At 36.2% G+C, this 16,620-nt stretch overlaps 1 protein-coding gene across 1 annotated transcript; it reads left to right on the top strand.

Moving 5' to 3' along the window:
* Positions 1–212: 212 nt before the first annotated feature.
* On the top strand, positions 213–10,097 carry LOC137712741 (respiratory burst oxidase homolog protein A). Its single transcript, XM_068451890.2, has 14 exons — positions 213–1,053; positions 1,259–1,418; positions 1,609–1,657; positions 2,377–2,490; positions 3,651–4,073; positions 6,612–6,998; positions 7,107–7,202; positions 7,329–7,444; positions 7,572–7,739; positions 7,815–7,974; positions 8,120–8,317; positions 8,415–8,543; positions 8,933–9,011; positions 9,108–10,097. Exons 1-14 carry the CDS (start codon positions 363–365, stop codon positions 9,215–9,217), a joined length of 2,880 nt encoding a protein of 959 aa, XP_068307991.2. The 5' UTR covers positions 213–362; the 3' UTR covers positions 9,218–10,097.
* The last annotated feature ends 6,523 nt before the right edge of the window (positions 10,098–16,620 follow it).

Raw genomic sequence — 16,620 nt, 5'->3', positions numbered from 1 at the left:
TAAACGTGTACGTGTATTCCATATATCTGTGGTGGTATTTTTGTATTGTATTGTCCCTCGCGGGGAGTATTAGGTCCTTTTGCCTCTCTCGCCCTCTCTGCTCCAAAGCTGTCTGCTTCTCTCTTTTTCCTCTGTCTAATTGCTGCGCTCCGCGTACGTCTTTTCCCTGAGATTCCGAGCAAACCGCGTTCGACGACGACTTCACTCTTTTGTTCTTTTTTTTTTTTAACAAAAAAAATAAAACAAAACAAAACTCACTCATCACCCTCCTCACCTTCATTTTCACAAATCTTATAAAAACCACCGCCACCACCACCTACTCATCTTTAAATTATATACAAATCTTTCTGTTTTCTTTATCAATGAGGGCTCATCCGAGGCACGAGCGCCGATGGGCTTCGGACTCCGTCCCAGAGAGGTCCATAGTCAGCGCCGGATCATCATCTCCGGCAATGACCGACGACTCCAACTCCAGGGATCAGGAGTTCGTCGAGGTAACTCTCGACTTACAAGATGACAACACGATTGTCCTCCGCAGCGTCGAGCCCACCACCGTCATTCACATCGATGACCTCACAGGCGCCGGAAATGAAACTCCGACGTCGGCTTCAGCTTCTTGGTCGCCATCCCCGATACGGAGAAGCTCGTCCAACAATCGGATACGGCAATTCTCTCAGGAGCTCAAAGCGGAGGCCTTGGCCAAGGCGAAGCAATTTTCTCAAGAGCTCAAGGCCGAGCTGAGGAGGTTTTCGTGGAGCCAAAGCCACAGCTCGAGAGTTCTCTCCGCTTCAACTTCTCAGAATGCATCAGCCGGTGGCGGCGGAGGCGGTGCGTTTGACTTGGCGCTGGCCGCTCGCGCTCTGAGGCGGCAGCGAGCACAGCTCGATCGCACTCGCTCCGGCGCTGAGAAAGCGCTTCGGGGATTAAGGTTCATTGGTAACTATAATAGTACGAAGACCAATGGCGTCGATGCTTGGAACGAAGTGGAGACCAATTTCAACAAGCTCACCAAAGACGGCCATCTCTTCCGCGCAGATTTCCCTCAATGCATCGGTACTTCTACTACTAAAACTACTTCAACTCATATGCACATTATATATCCAACTAAGAATTTTGTAAAAAAGATTCGTGTTTCAAAAAATAAGCGATAAAAAAAATGATCGGGCAGTTTGCTGCCTTCTGTAATATTACTATGTTAATTTTGGTACATTATTGATTTTTGTATGTGCGTTGTTTTCGTTTGATTGTTCTTTTTTAGGAATGAGAGATTCGAAGGAGTTTGCGTTGGAGTTGTTCGATGCGTTGGGTCGAAGACGCAGACTGAAGGTTGAGAAAATCAGCAAGGACGAGCTCTATGAGTTTTGGTCCCAAATTTCCGATCAAAGTTTCGATTCGAGGCTCCAGATCTTCTTCGACATGTAGGCATTAATTAATTAATTAACTAATTACAATTATTGCTCGTCAATTGTTTCCTTAACCTGAACTGTATATTCATTTAAAGCAGACACTTGGACAAATACGGCCAAATCACCGATGTCATATTTCACTTTTCTGATATGTTCAAACTTATATGTAAATATTTTAATTCATTTTTATATATTCCAACAGGGTGGACAAGAATGACGACGGTCGAATTACAGAAGAAGAAGTAAAAGAGGTATTTTTATTTTATTATATTTTTATTTTATATATGTTAAAATAATAACATACATGATGTTCATGAATTAGCCTAACTACGCACCGACCTAAATCATCAAGAAATTTGAGCTCTCTAACAGACAAGTCATGCATAAGCTTCTTTGGTGGTTTCATATTTTTATGGCCTACACGGTGTCATTTGCTTTATTATAATTCATGGTAGGCAAGATTGGGTGACCATAAATCCATGAAAATTCCAAAACTAACTACCACAATTAAATTAAACAAATACTTAATAAAGGAATTGATTAAAATGTCTCATTTTTCTTGGTTCATACGCATCTTTTTCCATTATTAGTTGGGATAACTAGTGCACAAACGACTTTACATTTTTGTGAGTTTGAGATTGGACGCATGGCATCTCTAATTCTCTGATCTTACCAAATTTTTGGGTATGGTCTAATCGTTTTCAATGGGGTTGGTGAGGGTTTTTAAGTCAATTTCTGGCGGTAAGTGATTTGGTCGTGGTTTGGAAAATTTTAATTAATGTGAACTATCAAGTCAGTGTTGGCTGGAAAATTTAGATTTCTTTTTTAACAAATGATATTATCTACATTAAGAGATGACTGGAAAATTAAGATTTAAATTCTTATTTTATTTTTTAACAAAAATAATTCTTATTTTTTACCAAAAATAATTCTTATTTTATTTGGTATTTATTTTATTTCTAATGGTTAGATCATCATGTTGAGTGCTTCTGCAAACAAGCTATCAAGATTGAAGGAACAAGCAGAGGAATATGCAGCTTTGATCATGGAAGAGTTGGATCCTGAAAGACTTGGCTACATTGAGGTAGGCCCCAATTGCCCAGTTATATCTAAATATAATTTCTTTGTGCGGCACAACTTGTAGTTGGACTTTTTTTTCTCTTGTATATAGTATTTCTAGATAGCCATAAGCGTAGAGATTATTAAATTTCAAATCTTGGAGTCTGTCTTTGTTTGTAGTACGACTTTTACTGTACTTTGTAATGGAAAATGATATATGAATAATCAAAAGAAAATTACTTGAACTATAAATAGGACGTCAATTTTGTAGCTGCTATTAATTGCTGATTCAGACATGATTTTTTTTTCCTATGAAAATTTGCATCAATAAGGTCGAAAAATAGTTGATGAATAATTCCAAAGGAAAAGGTAGTGAAATTTTTTCCTAAGCTGGTAATTAAATACGTCATCCAACCATGCATCTTTTCCATTCTAAAAAGCATTTCATGACTGCTTCAAACACCTTTCTTTTATCTTAAAAAAAACACGATTCTTTTATTTACATCTAAAGACAGAAAAATATTTAACTAAACCAAACTTAGAGGAGATATTCGAATGATTGAAAAAGATGCGACTATTAAACGTCATAATCTTGTGATGATGTTAACGTAATTTAATCATACATGTTGAAATAATCCTCACCTACTACACTTGGCGCGAGTGCCATTCTGACATTCACACGTAGTTATGTTCGCGCGTGGACCTTCTACTTCTATGCTTAATTCTCACTCAAACACGTAGGCACGCGTGTGGGGTTATCAGTTGACATCGTGCACATTTCTGAAATCTTTCTTGCATTGCATGGTAGTCATCTTTGGAAAAGGATCCTCGCTGGATCCTTTCAGAGATTTCATGATCTCATCTATTTATCGTATATCGTGCGATCAATTTTCGTTAGGTATTATTCATATTTAATTTTAAATTTTAAATTTTAAAATAATTTTTAACCGCAAGATATACGATTAACGGGTAAGATCACGGAATTCATAGGATCCCTAAGAAAATGATCCGGCGAGGATCCTTTTCCGTCATCTTCAATATCTCAAGAGGTTGTCCAAAGTGGTATGGTTTTGCTATCGAACTGGGTTCGAGTTCTAACTTTGTCTAGGAAAAAAAAATATATCTCTGATGATTTTGTTGTTTATAACGTGGATGATGATGACGACAGTGAAAATGTTGATGCAGTTATGGCAATTGGAGACGCTTCTACTACAAAAAGATACATACTTAAACTACAGCCAAGCACTAAGCTACACGAGCCAAGCCCTAAGCCAGAGCCTCCAAGGGCTGAGAAGGAGAAGTCCAATACGCAAAATGAGCACCAACTTAATCTATTATTTGCAGGAAAATTGGAGGAGAGTCTGGGTTTTGACATTGTGGTTTTGCATTATGATTGCGCTCTTCACATGGAAATTCATACAGTACAAGCAAAAAAGTGCTTTTCAGATAATGGGTTATTGCCTTCTCACGGCCAAAGGTGCTGGCGAGACCTTGAAATTCAACATGGCTCTTGTGCTGTTGCCTGTTTGTAGAAACACCATCACTCGGCTCAGGTCCACCAGGCTTGGCTTCTTTGTGCCTTTTGACGACAACATCAACTTCCACAAGGTACACACGTGCATGACAATCTCACTCTTTATCTTTCCTTATTTCATACCTTGGTCCCACTTATCTTCGGACCCATTTAGAAAATAAGAAATGTTATTGACACTCCAAAAATCTAATTCTACACTCCTTACAAGTATATTTTTCTTTCCAAATATAGAAAGTTTAGAGTGTTAAATGAGATTTTTTAAGTACCAATAACAATTCCCTAGAAAATATAGCATATTTGTTAATATTTTTTAGTATGACTGTACGGAAGTTTAGAGTTTTTGTAAGCCGTGACTCACACGATGATAGTTAGAAGTAGGGATGGTAACAGTTCGGTTTGGAGACGGAAATACTATATCCATCCCTATAACCATGAAAATTAATCATATCCATAACCACAAATTAACCATTGGGTATTATCCATAACCATACCCATTGGATAACAGATTCCTCATCGATTAACGATTATATCCATTTTTGTTGATACAAAAAAATATATTCATTCAATTGACGCATGATAATTTAGTAAATATTAATTTCGTCATTAAATATTTGATGTATAAAATGATTTAATGAATGGATCTTGTGGAGCATAAAAACTAAAGTTAAACATTGATAATGTTGGCTGATTTTTGATATCTCCCATAAGTACCATTGAATTCTCATAGATTTTGATTCATATCAAAACTTATGAACTTTCCCATAAAATACAACTCACATAATGTAATTTTTGTATTTACAGGGATTTGGTGAATAATGAATATACACGTGTGTGTGTACTTTAATACTTTAGTATTATGAATAATTATATTATATATTATTTGGTTCAGATTTGGAGACGGATACGAATACGGATTGGGGATTTCTATAACCATATCCAAAATCATAACCGAATAATATTCATGGTTTTTCCTCACCCCAAATCCAATCTGTTCGAACGGTTATCGAGTTTAACGGTTAGAATTGTCATCCCTAGTTAGAAGAATTTAAAATGTTTTTGCGAGTCTTCACAATCCTAAAAAGAAGGACTGTTGTGGCGAAGCCACTAGCTGTTCCCCTTTTTTATAACAAAAGAATTTTTGTAAGGCAATTACATGATCGATTTCACATGAACGTCTCTATATAACTTCACACCTGCAACTAAAGGTAAACTTGATGATAACATTTAGGCCAATGTAAGTTTTAGAGCTAGTTTGGAATTGTTGCGCTTTAAAAAAAAAAAATTACTTTTGTTGTATTATGAGAATAAACAGTTGTAAAATAAAGTTGTTAAGTGATTGATAAACTTTTTTTGTAAAAATGCTTTCAACAAAATAAAAAATAAACAACATCTAGGTTTTTGAAAACTTTTATATAAAATTGTTGTGTATATGTTAAGTGACTAAAAAAATAATATGGTATTTAATGTGATATAATAATTGTTAAAGAGAATAATGCAGGGGTAAAAATTGTAATTTTGTAAAATATGCAGGGGTGTAGTTGCAATTTGAAAATTTCATTGAATGGGTGTTATTCACTATGCTTTGAAAAAAGAAAAAAAAAATCCTTTTTTAGAAGCATGGTAGACCCTACTTCTGTTTTTCTATGCTTTATATCGTCATTGACAGTAATTCTTTTAAAAAAACACTTTTTTTTTTGTTTTACCAAACATATTTGGTTTTCTAGATTTTTTTTAATAAGATGTGTTTTTTTTTAAAGCACCTCAATCTCAAATTAGCCATTGGAAAACACTAGCTTCATCCAGAAACTATGGATTTGGATCCTCTCTGGATTGCCTCATTGGCGATCCCGAGGATCAATGCATAAGGATCGTTTATCAAAAATCGTGCGATCACAATTAAATGTTTTTCACGTAAAACGAGGTTGTTTTACTTTTTAGAAATATAAAAAGTATTTAATTGTGGCCGCACGATCTTTGATAAACGATCCTTATGCATTGATCACCAAGATCCCTAATGAGGGGATCCGAAGATGATCCAAATCCAGAGACTGGGCAGCAAATGTTGGCGAAATATCATGTGCTATAAGTATTATTAATACGGCCGGTTGTGCAAATATCATCACTTGTTCAGGATCCGAAATGGTCACCTAAATCTATCCATAGGTGATATTGTAACCGTCCTATGAGGTGCCAAAACTATTATAGTAGAAGTATTAAATTAATTTTTAGAGGTAATAAATTAATTTTTTTTTAATTTTTTTTTATGTCAATATAGTTCAAGTGTAGGATTTAGGTGAGGGAAACTCACTGGAATATATTCTGGTTTAGGTAATTGTGGATGATTTCCTCTGCACTTTGGTTCTCTACAATATAATCGTAAATGCAATGTGCCTTATTGTGATAGATATTTTTTCATGTATAAAAACATGACGCATCAAAGTGAGACTGTTTAACAGCGAGAATGAAAGTGTCCTTGGTTTGTGGAGGTTCTGAATTTTTTGATTAATCTTGTTACCTAAATCCCTGACTAATTAAACTCAATTTGTGATATGAGATGGGTGATAATATGTGACATCCGTCTGAAATGTGCTTTCCTTTGATAACCTTTGCAGACAATTGCTGCGGCCATTGTAGTTGGTGTCATTCTCCATGCTGGGAACCATCTCGCTTGTGATTTTCCGAGGCTTATAAAGGTTTCCGAATCAGTCTACAAGAAGTATTTGCTTCACGACTTTGGAAAGCATAAACCCAGCTATCTAGATTTGATTAAAGGGCCAGAGGGGCTGACTGGAATTATTATGTTGATATGCATGATTATTGCTTTCACACTCGCTACACGGTGGTTCAGGCGTAACCTCGTTAAGCTTCCCAAGCCCTTCAATAGGCTCACTGGCTTCAATGCCTTCTGGTATTCACATCACTTGTTTGTTATTGTCTACGTCTTGCTCATTATCCATGGCGTTTTCCTCTATCTCGTGCACACGTGGTACCTAAAGACGGTAATCATTTGATATCCTTCAATTGATTAGAAATATATCTTCAATTAAGTAGGGTTGCTAATAATGTCTAAGTTGCTTAATAAAGAATGTTATATTCATGTTTTTCAGACTTGGATGTATCTTTCTGTTCCTGTTTTACTATATGCTGGAGAAAGAATCTTGAGAATCTTCCGGTCTGGCTTCTATACTGTCCGTCTTCTGAAGGTGATCATATGAAGGGCATTAATACGCAACTTCTGTTGTTAGAAAACTAGAATTTATATATTCTTCTTTGATAGTAAATTGCAACCGAATGACTTATTTGATTAGACATTAATCCTGAACTTGTAGGTTGCTATTTATCCTGGAAACGTTCTCACATTGCAAATGTCGAAGCCACAACAGTTTAAGTACAAGAGTGGACAGTACATGTTTGTACAGTGCCCAGCAGTTTCTCCGTTTGAGTGGTAAGTCACCATGGTGATTCCCATTTATGAAAAATACTCAATTTTAGTCCCCTGCCTATAATTATTGTATGGATGTTGTTTCTGATTTGCGCATCTGAGTGTGAATTTGTTAAAATATGTATTTCAGGCATCCATTTTCGATTACATCTGCTCCCGGTGATGACTACCTTAGTGTTCACATTCGTCAGCTTGGTGACTGGACGCAAGAGCTTAAGAGGGTTTTCTCAGAAGCTTGTGAGCCTTCCTTAGCTGGGAAGAGTGGTCTTCTAAGGGCTGATGAGACAACCAAGACAAGGTGTATATCATGATATTATTAGTATTTTGCTCTCAATTTTAGTATGATATCTAAACACAATTTTCTGGGCACCAGTTTGCCCAAGCTTTTAATAGATGGGCCTTATGGTGCCTCAGCCCAAGACTACCGGAATTATGATGTCCTGCTGCTTGTTGGACTTGGAATCGGTGCAACGCCATTCATCAGTATTTTAAAAGATCTGCTCAACAATATTGTCAAGATGGAAGAGCAGGCAGTAAGTACATGTATAACTTGTGCACCCATTCTGCTTATTGTTACTGCTTTTTCACTATCCCAATGTTATCATCTAAATCTGTGTCTCTTGATCATCAAGTCCTTTGCATCAATGAGAACTCACAAATTTGCTTTCTTCTCTTCAGGATTCTGTTTCAGATTTCATTAGAACATCAGAACTAACTTCTGGGAGTATAGATTCTCCCAATCCCAACAAGGTTTATCCAAAACGAAAAAAGCCACTGAAGACCACTAATGCCTACTTTTATTGGGTAACAAGGGAGCAAGGCTCATTTGATTGGTTCAAAGGAGTGATGAATGAAGTTGCAGAGCTTGATCAAAGGGTAATTAGACATGTTCCGTGAAATTGTTTAGGTATACAGATCGATGACCATAATTAAGTTACTTATAACATTGTCATGATTTGTTATTTACTTTTAGGGTGTCATTGAGATGCACAACTACTTGACTAGTGTGTACGAGGAAGGTGATGCTCGATCAACACTCATCACCATGGTTCAAGCTCTCAACCATGCTAAGAATGGGGTGGACATTGTGTCTGGCACAAGGGTAAGATATTTGATCTCTTTTATTCTATAGCATCTCATGCATGCTGGCCTTTCAAGCATTGCTCTGTCCACCACAGATTTTTGTGGCGTCGAAGCTGCAACCAATGCCTTAATTTGTCATTTTCTTTTTCTTCCCATGACATAAACTTGGGAACTTTTGCGTTACATATGAATATGATTCACTTGGGATGTTGTTAAGTCACCAAAACTGAGTGGATAAATGGTCCATTGTGGTTCTGTTTTCATTTCATAAATAAGATACTAGCTAGTTATATCCGTGGCAGCCCATCATTAGTCCTTTTTGGGTATAGCGTCGAGGTGGCGAGCACTTCCCTGGGTCATCGTCGTGACAATAACCGTACTTATTATTCTTCATTCTTATATAATTAGGTGCGGACCCATTTTGCAAGGCCTAATTGGAAGAAAGTTTTCTCAAAAACTTCCTCCAAACACTCTAATGCAAGGATTGGTAAGTCAATATTCTTAACCCTATAAAACATAAGCAGAATTTGCTTGCTTTCTCCTAATTCTTTTACTAATTAACCGTGTTCAAATATTGGATTAGGGGTATTCTATTGTGGAGCACCAGTTTTGGCAAAAGAACTCAGCCAGCTTTGCTATGACTTCAATCAAAAAGGTTCAACCAAGTTCGAATTCCACAAGGAACACTTTTAGAACACTCTGGGGAAATACTTATATATAACTACCATGCCTTTTAGCTTCTCCATTCAAATCCATATCCCTTCCTAATACCTTCCTTCCTTGCTGAGTAAGAAATTTTGCAATAATCTTAATTCAATATAAATAAGAAAATGAATTTTGTACAGTCTTGGCTAGAAAAAAGAAATAAAAAGAAATTTGAAGTGCATACATATATACTTATACAAATATTCTCTACCTAGTATTTAGCCATATAAAATAATGTAAAGAACCACAACCAGAAAAAAATATTCTCGTTAGTGAGAGGACTATGAAAATTTTGATTGCTGCTTTCATCCTGCTTTTGTACACATGGAAAGATATGATAGGTGGTAAGATGTACAAGGTGATCTAAAATGCCATTGTTGGGGACCTAGTAAAGCTAGAGTGCGATACAGCTTCAATGGAGAAGTTTACCAAATTGGTAATGATTTGACTTGGATGGGGGGTTAATGGAAGAAAGCATTCATATGAAGACAGATTGGAAAAAGGAAAAGTTAACAGAAGAAGGTTCTTTCCGTGGACTATGGAGGTGGAGGAGTGAGATGGCTTTGTCTGTTGGAGTGATTGATCTCCTCCATTTGTGAAGTGGGCACAGATAATATCCTTTTAGAATATGTGGATGATGCAGTTGCCATGCAGGCTGAAAGACCACTTGCAGATGCATTGTAGTTACTTTTCAGGTTACTTTGCAGTAATAAAATTTTGCCTGTAAATGGGGATCATACTTTTTTTTTCATTGTGGTCAATCCATATGAAAGAAACATAATATGGAATCTCTTTTCTCTATGAAATTATGTTACCAACATAAGTGTATTTTCTAAGAAATTCATGAGTAAAAGTTTTAATTCAGAAATTGAGATTCCAAATCTAAACTTTTTATAGTTCACAAGATATGAGTCATTCAAAATATAACACAATCAATATGCAAATTGGAGTTTACTAGCAAAATTTTGCAATGACATGAGATATAATAAGAAATTTTTCGTTTGTTCTGGACATCTTTGATAGTTCATTATGCAATCACGTTTACATTGTATATTGATCTTATTAATTTGGAGATTTTCATATGGCATGGTTGTGAGAGTGATTTTGAGAGCTTGAAGTAAAACAATTTTGAAATACACATTAAAACTAATTTAGCATGTATTCAGAAAATAGCTTTCTTTTTAAAATCTTACGTGGCCTAAATAATATGTGAGGTGCTAATAAAAAAAAACGTTGGCTAAAAGTTGCATGAGTGTGGATATTGATTTTTCTATGATCACAACAAACACAAGAATTGTATGATTATAAGAGAAGGGAAAAAAAAAAAAAAAAAAAAACCTAAAGAATTTGTAAAATAGAACGAATACAAACTTTAATCGACGAAAATCATTTTTAACTCAACATATTCAGGGGATTTCATGGTAACTGATTACTAGAGCTATAAATTGGCTCAAAACAGTTTAAGATCGCACCGGATTTGGCTCATCAAAGCTCGGTAGTTCAAGCTTGACAAGTAACAATACTTAAATGAATATATATATATATATATATATATATATATATATATTAAATTGTTGTAAAAATAATAATAGTTTTTATTTTCGTATTCTTTGTATAATACGTATTTAATTTTAGCTCACATTCCGAATTCGAGTTTTTTCACTAATTCCAAGTCCAGGACGTGACAAACATGCTATCCAACGTTGAATGTCACCACGCACCTATGAAGATCGACATAACTCCGGTGTCGACTTTGGGCTGTTAATATACAGGCACGAATCAGAGTAAGTGCACTCTTAAAAAATGAGCTGGCTCAAAGTTCATTAAATCCACCTAAATGAATAGCAATTAACTTGATTGAACAGTAATTGGTCAAATGCATCTCCACCACTAAAAAATAAGTTGGCCTAAAGTCTAGTCAACTCGTATTAAAATATTACTAATTTTTTATGAAATAATAAAAAATAATTTTATTTTTAATTTTAATTTTGGATAGAATTTTTAACCAATCTTGTCACGCCACATGTCATTTTCCGAAAGTACAATTTTTGTAGAAGATGGTTAGGTATTTATATAAATAAAAAATCGTTTAATTTTTTTTTAAATATTTTTTATTAAGTTAATTAATCTGGACCGTTGGATTTCAAAAATGTTGAAATTCAATAGCCCAAAAAGTGGACATGTGGCCCACGGTGAGATTCTAACAAAAGAAATCAGCCATGGCTGACGTCATGTTGATGTCAGATAGTCCGGTTCCTCACTCAGCCCATTCTGAGACGGCCTAGAGACTGGGGTGGACTTTGGGCCGATCTATTTTGTGGGGTGGAGTGAGGTTCTGTAGCAATCTGTACCTTATGCAAATGCAGTGTAGTTATTTTTAAGGTTACTTTGCAGTAATGGAATTTTGCCTGTAAATAGGGATCATATTTCATGGGTTTTTTTTTTTTTTCATTGTGGTCAATCCATATGAAAGAAACATTTTTTTTATTTAAATTTTTTATTATTACTAAGGAGAGAGGAGATGGTTCGAAACTATTATAGTAGAGGGGAGTTTCGAACTTGGAATGCATGAATAGAAAAAAAAAAAAAAAAAAACATAATATGAAAATGTCTTTTAGAAGATTTTGGCATCCAGTGTAAAGTACCAAATTATAATTAATTTTAATCTCTATCAATCTCATTCACTTTGGTCGTTATAATTAATTTTATATGATTATTTGCTAAACCATTGAAGTCTTCATTCTTTTTTGGATGCCATAGTCTTTAGCTTTGGGACAACACAATAACTTATAATGTAAAGGTTGGGATATCTTTTCTTTATGAAACTACGCTCCATATAATAATATTCACATATTAAACCTTGGAATCTCTATGAAATTTATGAGCGGAAAGTTTAAATCAGAATTAAGGATTCCAAATCTAAACTTATATAGTTCACAAAATATGAGAGTCATTTCAAATATAACACAATCAATATGCAGATTGGAGTTTACTAGCAAAATTTTGTAACGACATGAGATGTGATATAACCTACCCCCACTCCACACCAACTCAAAAAACAGGAAAAAAGAAGAAAACAAAAAATCTTTAATGGGCTTCGGGTTTACAGGCTTAATTCTAGCTCAACCTGTTTTAAATGGGCTATGGACTTTCAACACTCCGATTGACTTCGGGAGGTTTTGAGACAGCTCTTGTAACTCATAGCTAAAAGTTGCATGATTCTGGAAATTGATAATTGATTTTTCTATGATCACGACATACGCAAGAATTGTGTACTTATAAGCTCACCTTACCATATTAAGGTGATTTACATGGTACCTGTCTAACTGGTCACATATTGAACTATAATTATCGAAGATAGATATGTTCATGTCATACATTAATCGGGAACTATTGTCATGAAAAAAAATACTACTTTTATCAGAAATCATGCATTTAGAAGTAATCGTATTCCGGGGTCAAAGTTCAGAGCCACTACTCGGGTGATTTTCGGATCGCTCTTTCGATTATTCCCAGTAAGGTGCAGAGCCCAGGTTTGAGTGTGTAACCCACAACCCTTAGATTGCATAAATTTTCCAGAAGTTGGATGGTGCACTGGAAGTTGCCGAACAACAGGGTCATGTCCTAATGTCTGTTGTCCTCCTAAGCGTAATAGCGCTTAATACGACTTGAGCCTCATAAGTTGCTAACAGGAACACCACGAAATGGGCTATAGGAGACTCCTCTAACACAAACACTTTTAAATTTTTTAGACTTGCACCTTTGTATAGTTTTCAAAGCAATGTGATATATGGGATGTTGGGTATTCCTTGTACTATAAAAAATAAAAATGGAAAGGAAATAACAAACAATAGTCATGCGATATTCAAGCTACATTCTTATTATAAAAGAATAGGGGTTTGATGGGGGAGAGGGGTGTGATTGCTTCTGTCTTAGACTGCCTACATATCTCCAAACTTGGAGAATCAAATCTCAAACATAGTTCTAAGAAAATATGATGCAATGTGCGTTTACATTAGGGTTCATCTTGACGAAAGTGCCTGGACATAGGCAAGCTTTGGAGATACTTCTCCATGGCTACGCATAGACGGGTGTTGATGCTCTTTGTGGCTGAATCTATGGTTGATGACCTACATAACTTCTCATGTCAACAAAGAATCAAACCACGTCTAGTCCACTGCATATTTTTAGTAATACATCTGGACTTGGGGATATTCTACCTTTTGGTGATCGAAGCTCTACCCGTGTGTGCGAAGTTGTAGGTTCCTTTGCTTTCACGTGCTTTGGCATTGGCCAAATGCTCTTGCTCCCCATATAAAATTGATGCTGAGGATTGACTTTTTAGCTGGTCGTCGGTCTTCCTCCTTGTCCATGAGTTCATACTGCTTGGACTTACCTTGACCTTTCTTTTCATTAGGTTTCCCTTTGTTGGCTTTGTCATTCACAAATTCCCAGCAACCTAGCAATATTCCTGATCAAGTAGATCATAGATATGATCATGGAACGTACTGCAATTTTGAAAAGTGTGGTCGTGGCATAGGTGGAAAGAGCAGTATTCATTTAGTGTCTTCTTAGCTAGATGATCAGGAAGAGGTTTAGGCTTTTTAAGGAAAGGTTTGTCCTTAATGTTGTGGAAGACTTTGTTGATTGTAGTATTCAAGGTAGCATAATGCTTTGGTAGATGAAGCTGGCTTGTCCTTGCGCCCTCTCTGGTCATTCTAACAGGGAGAATAAGGCGAAGTATCATATCCATCCCTCTTCCGATCGAACCTCATGTCTTGATCCAAGTCAAAGTTCATCCTTTGAGCTCTGTCACCCTAGCCAGTAATGTCATCGACTATGTCAAACCATTCTGCCAAAACATACGTCATTGTTGTTATACAACTCTTAGCATTCCGGTAATCCATAATGTGGTAGTTTCGATCTGATTCTCCATAAAAGTATTTTAACCTGGGCTCAGTAAACTTTTTCGGATAAGGTGCATATTCCATGGTTAAAGAAATAGGATCTCTAGCCTTGTTGACAACTTTGCTAGAGAGTTGATTCCGAGCGTCCCTTTGAGCATTCCTAAGGTTACCATGGTTTAGTGGCATGCGCCATCCTTACTCTTCAGATGAATCCGATCGTCAAATTCGAGGTGCCGAAGTTCCAAGTAAAAGGCTATCGTAGTGTCCAAGGGGTCGAAGTTACGCTAAACTCTGATCCTGTATGAAATGGTCTGACTGACACTCCGGCCATCATGTTGTTCCGCTTGCGAGTTCAAATTAGCAGTGTTGCCGGGGTAAAAATAGGCATTGGTACAATCGGCTATCCATCAAGGGTGATGGAATTCAAGCTTCCAAAACCGAAGATAGGGACTTAAGTTTGCATAGCAGTTCCGTGAGTATTCTTTAGAGAGGGCAGGGCATAAGCGGATTATCATAAACATCTTAAGTTATGCCTTAGACCCTCACCTTATTTAAAGAAAGTAAAATTGGAGGACTAGCCAAGGGATTGGGAATGACCATAAAGTTGGCAAGCTCTTATTTTCGGAGAAACTTTGTGGCTTTCATGTGCCTTTCGAAGTCGACAAAGTTTGAACGATTCTTAGCCTGAGAAGCCTGAGAAGCCTGAGAAGTTGTAGATCGTTGACATAACTAGTGATCCTTAACAAGGTTTCCCATATCTGGTCTATGGTGCGGGGAACTTCACCAGTAGGAGCGTCACTGTTACCCGGAGCGACAAAGGCATTTGGGAGTTGATTGCTTCCACCCTATGTGTTGGTGTCAACGTTCACAGAGTTATCTTCAGTAGACATGGTGTAATAGACTGATTTGGTAAAAGGACTATGAGTTCACATCTCAATGAAAAACACCAATTGTTGGAGCCAAATTTGCGCACTGGTGGGATACCAGTCAAACGTTCTCCGAAGGTTAAGTTGGTCAGCAATATTGATACTCAAGTAGTGAGCAAGAATAACTATGCGTTACAGTATTGTTACCAGTGTTAAGCCCTAAACAAGGGTATTTATACTAGTCCGGAGAAAGACCTTTTAAAATATGGAATATGTATTAAACTGGATAATCCAATAGGATATCTAGGAATATATATTGTTTCCTCTTACGTTGCATGCCAATCCCTAGATTGTATGAATCTTCAAGAATATAGGAAATTCATTTGACCTTAGCCGGATCATGTTTCCGTATCTTGCAATAAGAATGGTCAAGCTTAGTAAAGTCGGTGGACTTTGCCTACCTTTCCGTAGCACAGTAAGATGTTGTGGCATCGTGGTCTACTTAAGCAACTCAATCCGATTGGAATTGTTGAGTCAGTGACCGAAATTCTAAGGTAACGATCCTTCTTACTCCGACCTTGGAAAATCATGGTCCCACACTCGGCCCTAAAAAGATTTTAAAAATCCTTCATCAATACATATGCTTTCACTAAAATAGTGATTCATATAACTAACTGATTAAGTTGAAGTGATATGATGATGATTAATTGTAAATGGAAAGACTGAAAGCATCTCCAATGCTTATCCTCAAAGCTATCATCACCACCTTACAGACTTTAAAATTGAGGAATAAGGCCTTCAAATGCACCTGAAATTAAGCTCTTAAAGTATAAGGACTCACCAGAGGCAAGTCCTTACATAAGGGACAACACCTAGATGGATTTGGTGGAGCTTAATAGGCATTGGGAGTGGAAAACTCGTCCCACCTACGTGCTTGCTGCTTTGCAGTTGTTACATTACTCCATCCACATGCAGAATACTGCATTACTGGCCAGACAAATGTTGACGTAACTGTAGTCATGTGTCTCGCAGCACATGCTGCTTTATTAAATATTTATGCTGATGTGCTTCATTCAACGATATAGACGTGTTGTGGTGTTTTTTCACATTTTTAACGTTGAAGATCAACTATTTGAATTAAACTTTGAAAGCTACCATTAGAATTCAATGGTGGAGCTTCATCCCACCAACTTTAGTAAGGAAAAAATGTTGGTGTCGGAATTTGAATTATTTTTTGGAAACTTTCGTGAAAAGGGTTTGGGCTAAGTTTATTTTAACCAAAAACCATGCTATAACTTTATTTAATGAAAAAGAATTAAAATTAATGAAAAACCCTTAAATTTTAATAAATAAAAAAAGACAAAAGAACTTAAATTTTAATGAAAATGACACAATTTTAATATAAAAACAAAATTTTTAAAAAATACCTAATGCGTAGGACCCTGCGCATCCATCACAGTCACTGTTTATGAAACTGAACACTATTTATGAAAACGACGCTACACTATTTATTGGTCCAGTTTCATAAATGTTCATAGTTCTTGGTCTACTTTCATAAATAATGCCTAATTCTTGGTCATGTTTCATAAATAGTGCCTAGTTATTGGGTCTAGTTTCA

This window comes from Pyrus communis, chromosome 14, assembly GCF_041283825.1.
Source record: "Pyrus communis isolate YQ-2024b chromosome 14, ASM4128382v1, whole genome shotgun sequence".
In the NCBI taxonomy this organism is placed as follows: domain Eukaryota; kingdom Viridiplantae; phylum Streptophyta; class Magnoliopsida; order Rosales; family Rosaceae; genus Pyrus; species Pyrus communis.
Note: the sequence above shows the minus strand (reverse complement) of the source record. Positions and strands in the feature narration are given on the sequence as shown.

Excerpts from the sequence above, each read along its gene's own strand:
- LOC137712741 (XM_068451890.2), top strand. The coding sequence starts at position 363 with ATGAGGGCTCATCCGAGGCACGAGCGCCGATGGGCTTCGGACTCCGTC. Across the intron at positions 1,419-1,608 it reads CTCCAGATCTTCTTCGACAT|GGTGGACAAGAATGACGACG; the intron begins GTAGGCATTAAT and ends ATATTCCAACAG. Across the intron at positions 2,491-3,650 it reads AAAGACTTGGCTACATTGAG|TTATGGCAATTGGAGACGCT; the intron begins GTAGGCCCCAAT and ends ATGTTGATGCAG.